The 14,430-nt window shown below is 52.8% G+C and overlaps 1 protein-coding gene across 8 annotated transcripts in view; it reads right to left on the bottom strand.

The window, feature by feature from the left end:
* Positions 1–14,430, bottom strand: part of Pkd1 (polycystin 1, transient receptor potential channel interacting) — a 51,247-nt gene that overhangs the window by 18,460 nt on the left and 18,357 nt on the right. For 3 of the 8 annotated variants that reach the window (XM_028853896.2, XM_028853899.2, XM_028853901.2), the window contains exons 2-16: positions 12,369–12,440; positions 12,186–12,257; positions 11,844–12,013; positions 10,923–11,594; positions 10,625–10,808; positions 9,297–9,517; positions 8,919–9,034; positions 8,296–8,422; positions 7,765–8,000; positions 6,523–7,275; positions 5,257–5,388; positions 5,149–5,154; positions 4,873–5,048; positions 4,348–4,481; positions 160–3,782 (exon numbers count right to left, since the gene is read on the bottom strand). In XM_028853896.2, the coding sequence (XP_028709729.1) occupies positions 160–3,782; positions 4,348–4,481; positions 4,873–5,048; positions 5,149–5,154; positions 5,257–5,388; positions 6,523–7,275; positions 7,765–8,000; positions 8,296–8,422; positions 8,919–9,034; positions 9,297–9,517; positions 10,625–10,808; positions 10,923–11,594; positions 11,844–12,013; positions 12,186–12,257; positions 12,369–12,440 (6,694 nt within the window). The remainder of the gene's footprint in view (positions 1–159; positions 3,783–4,347; positions 4,482–4,872; positions 5,049–5,148; positions 5,155–5,256; positions 5,389–6,522; positions 7,276–7,764; positions 8,001–8,295; positions 8,423–8,918; positions 9,035–9,296; positions 9,518–10,624; positions 10,809–10,922; positions 11,595–11,843; positions 12,014–12,185; positions 12,258–12,368; positions 12,441–14,430) is intronic. The other 5 variants (XM_028853902.2, XM_028853898.2, XM_028853903.2 and 2 more) reach the window with 3 other exon arrangements.

The raw sequence follows: 14,430 nt of genomic DNA, 5'->3' as shown, positions 1-14,430 counted from the left end.
ACAAGACCTCTAACTAGTGTCCTATCTTAGAAGACCTTTTCCAGTGCTAGGGCTAAGACCCACCCCAAGAATAATCCAAGTGCTAGGCACTTACTGGACATGGATGCACGAGACAGAGGAGGCAGGGAGGACCTGTCACCTTAAGTCCCCATGGCTGACCTGTGTTGAAGCCACGCAGGCCCAATGGAAGTTGAGTGGCGTCTGGTCACCATCCTCCAGATTAGGGTCATAGGACTTGCTCCCATCCAGCACCAAGTCCTGTGTGTCTGACCATACCCGGTATGAGCCACCTTCAATGATGGGTACCAGACGTTCAGCCGTGACTGTCACGTTGGCCTGGATGCTCCGTGCCAATGGTGTATCCCCAAATGAGACCACAAACACAAAGCAATAGTGGCCCACGGGCAGAGCCAGCCGTGGCACCACCAGCTGGGGCCGGCTCACATCCACACCAGGAAGTACCATTTGAGCCATTCGTCCCGGGCGCTGGCAGCTGGCAGCGCGATAGATCTCCCAGCGGTACTCAGTCTGGTAGGAGACGCAGTCGCGCAGATCAACGCGGGCCTCCAGGTAGTTGCGCTGGGAGCGCCGCATCAGCACCTGCAAAGGCAGTGCGACCTCCACCTCGGGCTCCCTGCAGGCCAGCACCTGGACAGTCACTGTGGCCTGCGCCACAAAAAAACTCACTAGGTTCGTGGCATTCACTTCTACACGGTAGTCCCCAGGATGTAGGTAGTAGTGGTCAGCCCAGGACACATCTGTATCCTGTACTGGAGTCCCATCCCCAAAGTCCCAGTGGTAGGCTACACGCCGGGGACTGGGACTTGTAGCAGCCTCAAACCGGGCTGAGCGGTTGGTAAAGCAGCGGCCACTTTGAAGTCTTACATACTGGATAATATCCTGGACTTCCACCATTAGTGTGAGGTTCACGCCACCCAATTCGTTGAAGGCACGCACATGGATCTCCAGTAATCCTGCAGCCACAGGTGTGTAGGTGACATCGCGACCCGATAGAATGACCAACGAGTCACCCTGAACCTTTTGCAAGGAGAAGTACCAGGCATAGGCAACCCGGGAGCCCCGCTGCACCCGGGCTGTGAAGTTCTTCTCAGTACCTGTGGCCATGCCTGGCTCACAGCAGTTGGGTACCTGCAGCCCAACAACAGCCTCCAGCACTAAGATACGAATCTGTGCCTGGGCACGGCTCACATGGTTCTCAGCCTGCACATTTACCATATGGTCCCCGACCCGAAAGAAGCTATGGGAGAAGTGGGGACCAGGGAGCACTTCAGGGATAGACCCGCCGACCTGAAGTCGGAAAGTAACAGCAGAGCCAGCAGCCAGCAAGATTTGAAAGTGGACTGGCTGCCCAGGGGCCACCACCTTGGTGCTGGCCCATAGCACCAGGCTCACAATGGGCTCCTCTACTGTGAGATTGTACATGGCTGAGGCCCAGCTGACAGCATTGGAAGCATTAAGCTGCACAGAGAAGTTGCCAGAAGTGGGGAGGCGCACAGCAATGTATTGGCCGTGCTTATTGCCACCCGGCAAGGCCCAGCACCAACTCACATTGGTACCCGCAGCCAGCTGACCCCAAAAGGGTACGGTGGAGCCAGCCGCCACAAAAATCTTATCTGGCTCACTGGTTCTGATGCTCAGGCCACCCACAGGCACCTGTATGGCCACTTCAATTGTGGCATTAACTGAGCCCAACTGGTTCTCAGCTGTGACTCTGACCAAGTGCAGGCCAGCTGTAGCAAAGGCATGGGTGGTGGATGGTGTCAAAGTCTCCCAACTCAGTCCTTCCTCCAGGTACCAAGTATAAACAATACCACTGCCACCAGTCACTTCAGCACCAAGGGTGAGGCTTACGTTGACAGCAGCTGGATTGGGGGATGCAGACAGGATCAGACACTCCACGGGCTCCACAAAGTCTATGGTGCGGTTAGCTGAGGCACTGCCCAACATGTTGGTGGCTCTGAGATGGATATGGTAGGTGCTAGCCTTGAGTGCAGAGAGCGAAAAGCTCTTGCCACTGCCAGTGAGGGTGAGGCCGCCATCCTGCTGGGCTGTCCAGCTGTAGGAGATGTTGGTGCCATCCCTAACTGCAGCTTGCAGCTGAAGTGTGTAATTGGTGGGGAAGCAGCAGCTGCCACCACCCCCCACTACCTGCAGCCCCTCAATGAGCTGCAGGACATAGATGAAGATGCTGTCCTGAGCAGACCCCACCTCATTCTCAGCTGTGACAATAATATTGAAAGTGCCCACTGAGCGGAAGGTGTAGGAAATAGTGGGGCCACCTGGAATGGGTGTACATCGGTCACAGAGCACCCACGAGTAGTGAACATCACTACCCACCTCCAACAAGGTGCTAAAGCTTACACTGCCATTTAAGGGTACCACTGTGCGGCTGGCATTGACGGTGAGCCCCTGAACACGCTGCTTCACTGTGACGTTGAGTTGGGCCTCACTTCGGCTCACCTCATTCCACCCAGACACCCTGACAGTGAAGTCACCAGTGCTGCTGTAGATATGGGTGACCTCAGGGCCCTCTCGCTGGCTACCATCTCCCAGTTCCCACAGGTAGGTAGCAGGGCTCCCACTGCCCACTGCTGAGAACAGATAAGGCTGCTGCAGCTCCAGCACACGGGACCCATTGATCCTGATACCAGTGACTAACACAGGTTCCTGTACCTCCACAAAAGCCGAGTCGTTGGTAGCGGAGATGTTGTTGGACACAGTGACTGTCACCAAGTAGGAGCCTGGTTCTCGGTAGATAAACGTCACTTCAGAGCCCCCAGTATGGATGTGGGGAGCCTCTTCCGTGCCAAAGTCCCAGGTGTAGTGGTAGGGGAATGGGGGCCACGAGTAGGCAACCAGCCAGGCTTCACTCCCAAGCTTCACAAACTGCCTCTCAGGCTGCAGGGTGATGTTGTGTATCTCTGGTTCCACACAGATGCTGGTAAAGTAATGCGCCTTGTTCACATGGCTTGAAAGGACCAATGTCAATGGGAACGTGCCACTCCGAGTGAAGTTGTGTGTCACTACTGGATGCCCATAGACAGTCACATTGGAGGAGCCATCCCCAAAGGTCCAATCAAAGAGATAACCGGCAGGGTTCCCGGTGACATGGGCCATAAGCTGGGCACTGGGCTGCGTAGGGATGCAGGTAGAGGGTTCTATGCGTAGTACCTCCAGGACAAACACTTGCACATGCAAACTCTGGGACAAGTGGCCGACAGGACTGGCTGCTACTACTGTCACTGTGCAGTTCTGGGCCCGCAGATACACATGCTGCACTGTGGCCTCGGGGCCTTTGAAGACTGTGCCATCTCCCATGTCAAATGTCCATGTAACGTTGTCACCTGACTCCACAGTAGCACTGACTACCACGGGGGCTCCCTGTTCCACAGATGGGCTCAAACACACAGTCAGACCACGCAACTCCTGGAAGACATGGATGTCTACATGTGCTGTCACACTGCTCACTGTGTTGTTTACCTCCAAGATGACTCTGTAGGAGCCCGTCATGGCGTAGGTGTGGTTGAGTACTGGTTGGCTCTGTATTAGGACAGGGGATCCATCCCCGAAGTCCCATGTATATAGGACACCATCAGCTGAGGGCAGTGGGCATGGGGAAAAGGTGATGGGCCGGCCGGCCACCGGGACGTTGCTGCTCATGCCGATAGCCACACTGGGGAGCACAGTGCGTACACTCACGGGCACCTGCTGCGTCAGGTTCTCATAGGTATTGAACACAAGGACGGTCAAGTTGTACTCACCTGTGGAGACAGGCCCAAGTGGAACTTTCTGCTCACAGAATCCCCACCTAGCACCTGTTACTGCATGCTCTTGGGCCAGGCCTAGAAGGTGTTCATACCCAGGCCATGAACAGGGCAGAGCACCCACGAGTCCACAATGAGCAAGAGAATGGACGAGGCTGTTTCTTAGGCATAATTGCACAAGAGTGAACACTGAAGTGAATACCAGCACAAGCAAGAGGGAGTACACGACATGAGTGTCACATGCCAAGTGGTAGAGTGAGAATATTACAGTGTGCAGCCTCAGGAGCTTTTGAAATAATTGCACAATGGCCCCATCCTACTCTCCCCAAAGGGCTGAAAATGAAGACTAGAGGACGCCGTTCCTTGCAAATTTAAACTGAGGCCTCAGGGACCCTGTCAACCCACCCTGCTCCTCAGTGTCTAGGTGCTCTCCTTTCCCCAAGTAAGGGCTGTTCTCCACTACCAAGCCAGGCTGGGTCAAAGTGGCAGTGACAGGGAATGTCACACCCAAAGGTAAGCTGTCAAAGCTCAGGACCTGAAAGGCAATGGCCCCACCCCTCACCTGGGCTGGCGTAAACATGCGTGGTATTGTGTTCCACCAGCACCTGGGCCACTGTGGGGTCCGGGACCTGGAAGGACTCGTCGTATGGAGGCTTGAACTGGCGGAGTACCTGCTCCCCATCCCCAAAGTTCCACCTGCCAGGGCAGCAGGCAGACAGTGAGCAGGCAAGATGAGTAGACAGGGTGACCCCTGGCTCTGAATGTAACTTCTACAATCCTTCGTTCCTGGTTCATGGGTTCAAGGTATACTATGTACTATATATATATATATATATATATATATATATATATATATATATATATATATATATATACTATATACTATATACTATATACTCTATATTATACCAGACTTCTGCCCCTCACATGGTCCTACCCATCAGTACTCCCAATAGAAGAGGAAACTTTAGCTCTGAGCCAGGATTCCAGGATAAATGCTAAGGGCTGAAATGAGAACCTGATGCCAGCACCAACCCAGGCCCTGTTCAGTTAGCCACTCCCCCTCTCTAGGCCCAGAGGCACTCACAGGAAGGCCACCTCCACAGCTGAGTCCACCAGCACACCACCCGTCAGTACCAATGTGGCATTGGGGGGCAACACAGCAGGCACTGCGGATACCCACAGCCCCCGCATCTTGTTCATCCGCTCCACAGTGACATTGTAGTTCACGGTGACGTTGCTCACATGGTTAGAGGCTGTCAGCTGAGGAGACAGGCATCAGTGGGTATGGCCCAGAGGCAGCAAGGACAGACCAATGGGTGAAAGGCCTCGAGCCCCGACTCAGCAGCCTCCCCACACTCACCCACAGCTGCAGCAGGGTCCTCAGGGGCAAAGCAAAGCAGAACAGAAGGCAAAGTGAGCACCCAGATACCCCAGGTCCCCACGCCTCCCTCTACTGGCCCCTGCCTACCGAGAGCTTGAAGACAGCAGCAGTCTGGTAGATCACATTGAAGACAGTATTGTGGAAAGTCAGGGATGGCTTGTCATCAATGGTCCACCGGAAGGTCACATCCGAGCCAGCCTCCACCATGGGGCTATACCGCTAGGGAAAGGAAATGACATGGGCCAAAGCTATGACTTTGCCCCAGCCTGGAGTGGACTCTGTCCCTGACCCCATCTGACCCCCCCCAGACCTACTGGAGAATTTCGTGTGTGGTGCAGAGTGGACAATATGGGTCTACCAGCTGAACCCTGATTGTAAGACACCCATATTAGTCTCAGATGCTGACCCAGGTCAGTGCAGAGCAGGTGTATCCATAGAGGAAGCCAAAGTATACAACTGGACAAGTCGCAGGAGATGGACAGAAATGGCCCTTTTTTTGGTTTTTTTGAGACAGGGTAACTTTCTATAGCCTTGGCTGTCCTGGAACTTGCTCTGTAGACCTCAGACTCAGAGATCCACCTGCCTATGCCTCCCAAGTGCTGGGATTAAAGGCGGTGCCACCACCGCCCTGGCTAGAACTGGCCCTTTCAACAACTGCTGGTGCTGGGGCAGACATGCCCCAGACGAGGACGGCACCATCCTCCTGGGGTACTAAGGTAGTTGGCAGTTACCCTCCAGGTTTCAGATCCCATTTCAACAGGCACATGCATCAGGTGGCTACAAGCACAGCAGATAGCCCAGAAACACATGGGGGTTCACGGAGGCTCAGTGAAGGGTGGGGTCAAGTGTGAGGACAGGTTTCGTAAACCCTCAAAAATCTGAAGAGTAGCCTGGTGGTGGTAGCTCAGGTCTTTAATCCCAGGGACAGGTGATCTCTGTGAGTTTGAGGCCAGCTTGGTCTATAGAGTGTGGTCCAGGACCCAGGACAGCCAAGGCTACACAAAGAAGCCCTGTCTTGAACAACAACAACAAACCCCAAAGCCTGGAATAGAAAAACCACCTGAGAGAGTCTGCAGAGCAGCTCTAGCTGTGCCCTTCAGGAACTTACAGATTTCTAAGTGGTGCTGGGGTGCAGCTCACAGCAATAGAATCTGCCTACTGTAGTCCCTAGGGTCCACCCCAGCACCACTAAGGAGAGAGACTCACTAAGTAGACAAGGGCTCCCCAACACGTCTCACGTGGAAACCATGCAATAGAAACTGTCATCCCTGGAGGACAGCTGGAGGGCTTCCTCAGTGGGAGGAAGCTTCCTGTTTTCATCATCTAGAAGGCTAGGCTGCTGGCCACACTTACCACTAGGATGCCCTGCAGCACACGGGCCTCGGGGCTTGGCACAGCACGGAGGCCAGAGATGGGCTCCTCAGCTGTCACCCTCAAGCTGAGATTGGCCTGGCCGGCTCCATTCCGTGCCACAATCTCCACTGCATGATCCCCTTCCGTGAGCCTGGGCAATGGCAGCACTGAGAACAGGGTGCTGTTGGACTCTTCAGTGCAGTCTTGCTGGAGAATATCCATCTCAAGAGGGCAGGCATCCTCAAAGGGAGCACTAACGTTGCCCCCAAACCAATGAGCCGTGGCGGTGGCATTAGCACCAGAGTCCACCTGAAGCACCAAGGCTGAGCCGTTGGTTGGCACGTAGAGGTGGCCATCAAGGGAAATAGGGTGAATGACTCTCAGCCCAGCCACTGGGGAGACCACATTGAAGCTGCAGGACAAATTGTGCCTGGACACACTGTTGCTCACTGTAGCCCGGACCTCATAGCGCCCAGGATGCTGTAATCCAGGGTTAGACTCAAGGCCCAGCAGGGGGGTGAACTGCTCCGTGACCAAGAGCAGCTGGAGGGAGCAGGGAGAGCCAGCCCAAGCTTCTTCCAGATGGATAGGCAGGTGAGTCAGCCAATTTGAGGCATTGGTGGAAAGGTACAGGGCTTGGCCAGGACAGCTGGAAGCCACGGGACAGTGTAGAAGGGTACCTGGGCCAGCATCATGCTGTATGGCAATGAGGTCACCAGGGAGCACAGGGACATCCTGGCCTTGGAGAGTGACCTACAGAAGAGGGAACAGTATTGTGTCATGTCCCCATGATAAAAGACTATAGGAATTACTGAGAAAGAGTGGACAGGATGCCCATCTCAGGTCTCAGCATTGGCAATGGTACTTCATGGAGTCCCTGCCCCAAGGCACTCATGGCTGAGACAAACAGGACATTCTTAACACAGGGGACATGCACAAGGAAGATGTAACAAGAGTGACCACCACAAGTGAAAAGAACTTTCTCAGGGATATGAGGATAGAAAGCAGTAGCTGCTCCAAGGGAGAACAAGAGTTCCCCCTCAGAAGACACGAGGACAGAGGCCCTGAAAAGGAGATGAGACAGGGGCCCTGAAGCAGGATGCAGGCAAGAGCATCAGGGCAAGGCTGTTGGGCACACATAAGCCTGCACGGTATCTGCTGAGAGACCAGGATCCTGGGCAAATGGGGGAAGTGGCCTCAGGAGTAGGTCAGAGATATACAGGCCCATACCAGGACACATACCAAGTACTGTGTGGGAGGCCCTGCAGGCACAGAGAAGAGGAACTCCTTCCATAGTGTGTAGTTGGCCCTGGGAAGTCCCAGCTCTGCCATGGACCCATTCACACAGACATGAGGGCTGCAGGAAGCATCAAAAGGTGCGCAGACATTGGCTCCAGGACACCAGTGTTCCTCGGGCACACACTTGGGGGCCAGCTCAGTCCTGTTGTCTGGTTCACTGCTGCCTTCTGGGGCCACTGCTGGAGAGGAAGGATGTCAGGAGCCTAATTCACTAACAAGCTACTGTTAAGGAGGCTCCACTTACCCACTACAAACGGGACCTGGATAAGCAGTTCCTCAGTTTCCATCATCACTGCCCTGCCACTAGACCATGCCCAAGCAGGCACTACCCAGTCTATCTTTGGGACAAGGGAACAGGAGCTGGCGACTCTGCAGAACCTGTCATCAGTCTACCTTGAAGCTGGGATCAGAAGGAATGAGAGAATTCAGATAGCCCACCTAAGCCCCCAACTCCTATCCCTTACAGAGCCCCACCTGCTTCTCTCGAGGGTCGATACACCTGCAGACGCAGCTGGACAGGCCCTTCAAGCTCCACAGTCTCAAACTCTGCTGCAGTCAGAAAGGCTTCACGGCTAGGGCTCAGGCCAGGGAACACCATGACCTGGAGGAGATGGGACTGCCTCAGCTCCCTTGAGGTGTAAGTATAGCCCTCTCTAGGCCACCATTAACCTCATTTCATATCACTTGAGAAGAAAATCAGAACAAAACTATCTGTGAACAACAGGAAGGCTGAAGCAAGGTCATGAGTTCAAGGCCTGCTTGGGCTACACAGCAAGACTTCTTCAGATAATGGAATTAGATGCTTATCATCTCTGCCCTCTTGAGTGTTTTTCTAAATGTCACACTGGGCACGCCAACAATTTTAATAAGCTCTATCAAAACCGACCTGAGGGTTTTGTTTGTTTGTTTTGTTTTTGTTTTTAAAGGGTTAGGGTGCTAGGAAGTGAACCCAGATCCTCATTAATGCTACATACCTGCTCTACTACTGTGCCATCTCCCCAGCCCCCAACCTGATTACTGGAGACAGTAATGCAAGGCCTCTGGTCCTGCAAAACTGCAAGGCCTTTAGGTTCTAGAGCACAAAAGGACTGGCCTACCTCCACGGGCTGCAGGGGGCCCTGGAGAGTTTCCTGCTGTGCCAGCGGATGCGGGGGTCCAGACCGGCCTCCACCAGACACTCCCACAAGAAAGCTCTCGGCATCCCACAGAGGCCCTAGGGGTGGTAAGTATGCAGTGAGGTGCCAAGGCCAGGCAGAGGTGACACTGGGGAGACATCCAGATGGGGCTGGCCCTAGGGCTGAGTCACCTGGCAGAACCATCTGCCCCCCCCCATCTTGTTGCCTCTGTCTTTATTTCTTCGGGTTCAGCCCCAACCCAGGCACAAGAACAAACATTCAGCAAACACATGGTCAATACTGGCCCTGAGAAGATAAAAAGAGGGAAGGGAGGCAGGAGTGCCACCCAGCAGTCCATACCTCCAGGCCTCAGCTCGCAGACGTAACTATGTGGTGCCGAACACAGGTCTGTGTTGCACTGCCCAGCTGGCCCCAGTCGCACACAATGCTCCGCTGTGGCTGGGTGTGGCTCCCCAGGCAGCCAGTTCTGGCAGCTTTCCAGGTTGAAGGCCTCACCCTGAGGATCGAGGCCTTCCTCTGCCCCCTCCACAGATGAGAAGCCAATCCATACATCCAGGCTACTGTGGGCAGATTCAAGGGAGGACCAGGCCATCAGGAAGTAGCTCTGCCTTACCTCTAGGGACACACTCCTCACAACACGCTGCTAGATGGGCCACATCACTCTCATTTTCCAACCTCAGAAACATTACCCGGCAAGGACCACATTTAACCAGAATCGTGTGTGTAGGACCAGCTCTTCTTGGGGACCTCAGATTTGGCCCAGGATCATGCCCGGAGGGAAACTGAGTGCTGCAGCAGAGGGCCAAGACTGTCGCCTATGGGTGCTGCTACCTGATAGTTGTACCAAGGCAGGAAGGCCCTTCTACAGGCAAGGCTTAGAGGCCCACAGCCCAGCTTGGGCACAGGTACACACAGACACAGGAGTATACACGCACAAGTACACACACACAGCGGTGCTCAGTGTAGGCACAAGCCTGGACGCAGGTACTGGGAAGGAGTCATGATGGAGCCCTGGTTCCATGTAATAAGGACACTGTCACCCACTAACTCGATGATTCTGGAGAGGGTCCTTAACCACTCTGGACCTCTATTCCCCTTCTCAACACAGGGAATGTGAAGGATGTGAGTAACCACCCATAAGACAGGAGTTCCCACCCCACCCAGGGAACAGATCCCAAGGGAGGTGAAGTGTACCCTTACTGTCCACCCCTGACACAGAGGACTAGAGGGTCTCAGAATATATCCCAACAAGCCTGGACAAGGCACAGGAGCCTGACAGGCTTTCCAAGGATGGATAGCACTGCCACTCACTGTGTATGAGAGGGTGGTAAGCATAGGGGTATGAGAAGGAGGAATTATATCCTGGTAGTGACCAAGAACTAGTACAGCCAGCAGGACCCAGGGCCCTCCCCTAGAGGGGACAGGAAAGACAAGAGGTCCTGGACCAAGTTCAACCTGTGACACTTCCCCTAAGAGAAGCGGCTCCCATCCACATCCACCTTTACATACGCAGAGCTGCCAGCAATGGCCACCTGTGGGGCAGGACACAAAGGCCCAGCTGCTTCCAGCTCAACTCCTGAGCCCTACAGGCCTCAGGCTCTGCCCACACCCAGCATCCTCAACAACCTCCACCCACTTTGGCCTTTCTAGAGTTTGGGGACAGGTACCTGGTAACATTGGAGACCAGGAAGCGCTGGATAGCAGGACTGTCCACCATAGCCAGAGCAGCTCCAGCCCAGGTCCGGCAGTGCTCCTGTGCTTGCAACCAGGGCGCCTTCTCTGCCACCAGGCGGTAGCAGTGTCCATTGTCAGGGAAGATCTTCGTGTCCGAGGGGCAGAGTGGGTGCACCACTAGGGGATGGTAAGCAAAGACCAAGACTTCAAGGTATGCCTGAGGCTGCAACACCAGGCTCTACCTCCCCCAGCACAGAAGAGGAAGCATGAGGGGTGAACCAGGGCAAGCACCTTGGGCAGGCTCCTTCTCCAAGGCCAGGATGCTATAGGTGACCTCGAGGGCTGAGCCTCCTCGGTGCCGTATGCCAAGTTGAAGGCTCTCATCACTGTGCACAGAGGATGGGCACACAAGCTCCAGGACAGCAGGTGCCGCGTCTACTTGGACCTCCATCTCCAGCAGAGCCGAGGCAGTCCCCAAGGCCAGTGCAACTATCACGTGATAGCCCCCAGGTAGCACAAAGGAGTGGGTGAGAGCAGAGCCAGCCACGTCCACCTCAGGGGAGCCATCTCCAAAGTTCCAGCGTGTGGAGCTGATGGGCAGGGGAGAAGTGATGTGGAAGTCTGCTGGCTGGCCAGAGGCCAGGGGTCCACGGGGCCCCACCAGGGCAGCCCCTGGGGAGGCAGGAAAGATGTGCTGGAGCAAGGTGGGCCCCCCACAGGCAGAGCTGAGGGACAGCGAGATGCTGGAACACCAGGAAGAGCAGGCTGCAGAAGTGTTGGAGGGCTGGCCTGCCCCGCAGAAGCACTGGTTCTGTTTTGAGAGCGCCGCAAGGCTCTCCCCAGCTGAGAAGCAGAAGGCACTGCAGGCCTCGGACTCCAGTGGTCCCTCATGAGCAAAGGAGAAGGGTACCGCTGCCACCGCACCTGAGCTGTTGTCAGGGAGGCAGGCCACATATTCCTCACCTGGAACAGACAAACAGGCTGGGTCCCAGGGCCTTACCTTCTCCTGGCTGCATCGTTTCCTCAGCACTTTCTTTAAACTCCATGGCAGAGCCCCACCTCCAAAGAGGCCTTCTAAACCCTATCTGGCCACTGTCTTCCCATGAATGCCCTTCCCTGGGCCTCATCTGCCACTCCACTCTCCCTGGGTCCTACCCAGGAGGGAAAAACAATGTCATTCTTGTCCTCTTGCCCCACATCCCCTGCACTCACCACAGGCACTGTCCAATAAGGGGAAACTGAGGAGAGGCTGGCCGGCCAGTGGAATGGGCCCCCTGCACGTAGCTGCCTCGGGCTGTACTACATGTACCCGTCGTTCCTTTGCCCAGCGTGGCAGCCACACCAGACCACAGGTGCACTCAAATGGGTTCCCACTCAGGTTTCTGCAGGGGAGGGGCAGGTGTGGGGTACCAAGTCAGCAGGGGTACAGATCAGCCTCCCACTGCCCACAGCTCTCAAAACTGGGAGGGGTAGGGGACAGGGCAGATGGACAGAGGAGGTATTGGGGACAAGAGACCAGTTACTGATAAACCCACTAAAAACAAAGCAACTTACATTTCACTTAAATTAAATAAATTAGCAAACACTCCTTCTTCTAATGTAGAAATCCTATTGTTGCTTATGTCCCTGCAAGAAAGGAGGATTGGATGAGGTGTGACCCTTTGGTGACAGGTAGCACTTCCTGATTGCCCTGAGTAACCTCTAGTGTGGCAGGCATAATGGGGAGGGGACACTCACAGCTCCACCAGTGCTGAGAGGTTCACCAGGAGCCCGATGTCCAGCGTCTGGAGTAGGTTGTGGGACAGGTCTCTGAAGAACAAGCGATTGTGGTCAGGACAGGAATGCTAGGCTAGTTGAAGACATACTTGGTTCTCACCAGGAGCTTCCCAGCATCCAAAGCTATAGCTTCTCAACCCCAGAAGCCCCCCATTCTCACAGGCCCCAAAAGGGCTTTTCTCGTGAAAGATATGGGGAAGACTTAATCTGGGGAAACTGAGACAGAAGAGCTAAAGACCTCAGAATTCTGCTAACACGTCAGCCCTGCACTGAAGACCACACAGCAGAGAGATACACAGAATAACTGACCTAAAAGCCTCCCGAATGTGGCCTCTGCAGTGCTTCTCCCAAAGGAGAGCCTTGGGCTGTCTCCAGTACAACAGAAGAGTCCCACATCATCAAGGACTGGTTACCTACACCCTTTACGTGAGATTCAGGGTTCACCAGGCTGGGAACCTAGTTGGTAGTAGAAGAGAGTCTTCAAGATGTGTCCAAGATGCAGTGGGGTACAAAGATGAGATGAAGGAGAGAGTCCTGCTTGACACCCCATATGTGCCACAGGCCTGGTGATGGCAAACACCAAATCTCCCTAAACAAACTATCAAAAACTCTCAATTCAGGGCTTGGGAGGTAGCTCAGTACCGTTAAAACACTTGCCTCAGAGGCAAGAGGACTGGAGTTCTGATCCCCAGAACCCTCATAAATGCTGGCTAGTGAGACCAGCCACACTGGCAAGCTCTGGGTTTGACTGAGATCTTATCCTTTGAGACAATCGCTGGACAAGCGTTAGTGAAACATTTCACTATTAGGATAAGATTTGTACCGTATCAAGCTCATGAAAGAATATGCTGGCTGTACTTTCAGAAGGGGAGGCTAAAATCGTTTTAGATTATGGATTAGCCTATAGTAAAATGTCTGCCGTAAATCAAACAGTGAAGGGGAAGATGAATAAGAATCTCACTTACACAACTTAAGTAAAACATAGCTCTCCGAACATCAGATGAAGATATGTTTCTAATATATCCAGAATCTAATCAATATTTATATGTGTAATTCAGCTATTATTTGGCTTAAAAGGGCTTATTGGGAAATATAATCATATTTACTATTTTCTACAGAGAAAATATTTTCCTGTTTCAAATAACCCTGGACTTTTGAATTATAACCTCTTTTTATGTTCAAGCTATCTGTGTATTATTTCTCCTGCAGTTGTACATAAAATGTTTTTAACATTTAAAAAAAAGGGACAGGGGTTGGGGATTTAGCTCAGTGGTAGAGCGCTTGCCTAGCAAGCACAAGGCCCTGGGTTCGGTCCTCAGCTCCAGAAACAAATAAAAAATAAATAAATGAATAAATAAAAAGGGACAAATACTATAGAATTGTATTACATGAAATATATAGAATATACAAATTCATAGAGACAGAAAGATTAGACGTTATCTCAAGATGGAGAAGAAAGGAATATATAGCAATGCTTTCCTAAGTACAGAATCTCTGTTTTGTATGATGGAAAAACCCCACAAACCAACAGTAGTATAAGGACATAATATCATAAATGTAATAAACCAATACAATTAATGTAATTAATTAATATCATAAATATAGGTATTGAATGAATATTACAAATATAATCAATGAATACCACAAATGTAATTAATATCATGAGTATAATTTTAAATAATTAATTAATTAATTAAAAAAAGCCAGCTGTGGTAGTACATATCTGTAATCCAATACTAGGGAGGTAAAGACAAGCAGATCCCTAGGACTTGCTAGCTAGACAATCTGTCCTAATTATACAAGCTCCAGACCGATGAGAGACCCTGCCTGAAAATATAGTACACAGTATTCCTTTGTTTTGTTTGGTTTTGTTTTTGAGAGTGTCTCACTATGTAGCCCTGGCTGTCCCAGAACTCACTATGTGGACCGGGCTGGCCTCAAACTCACAGAGATCCACCACTCCTAAGTGCTAAGATTAAAGGTGTGTGCTACCACACCCGGCAGGTGGACAGTATTCCTAAGG

This window comes from Peromyscus leucopus, chromosome 8b (genome assembly GCF_004664715.2).
Source record: "Peromyscus leucopus breed LL Stock chromosome 8b, UCI_PerLeu_2.1, whole genome shotgun sequence".
Lineage (NCBI taxonomy): Eukaryota > Metazoa > Chordata > Mammalia > Rodentia > Cricetidae > Peromyscus > Peromyscus leucopus.
This window is presented reverse-complemented; position numbering and strand designations above follow the sequence as displayed.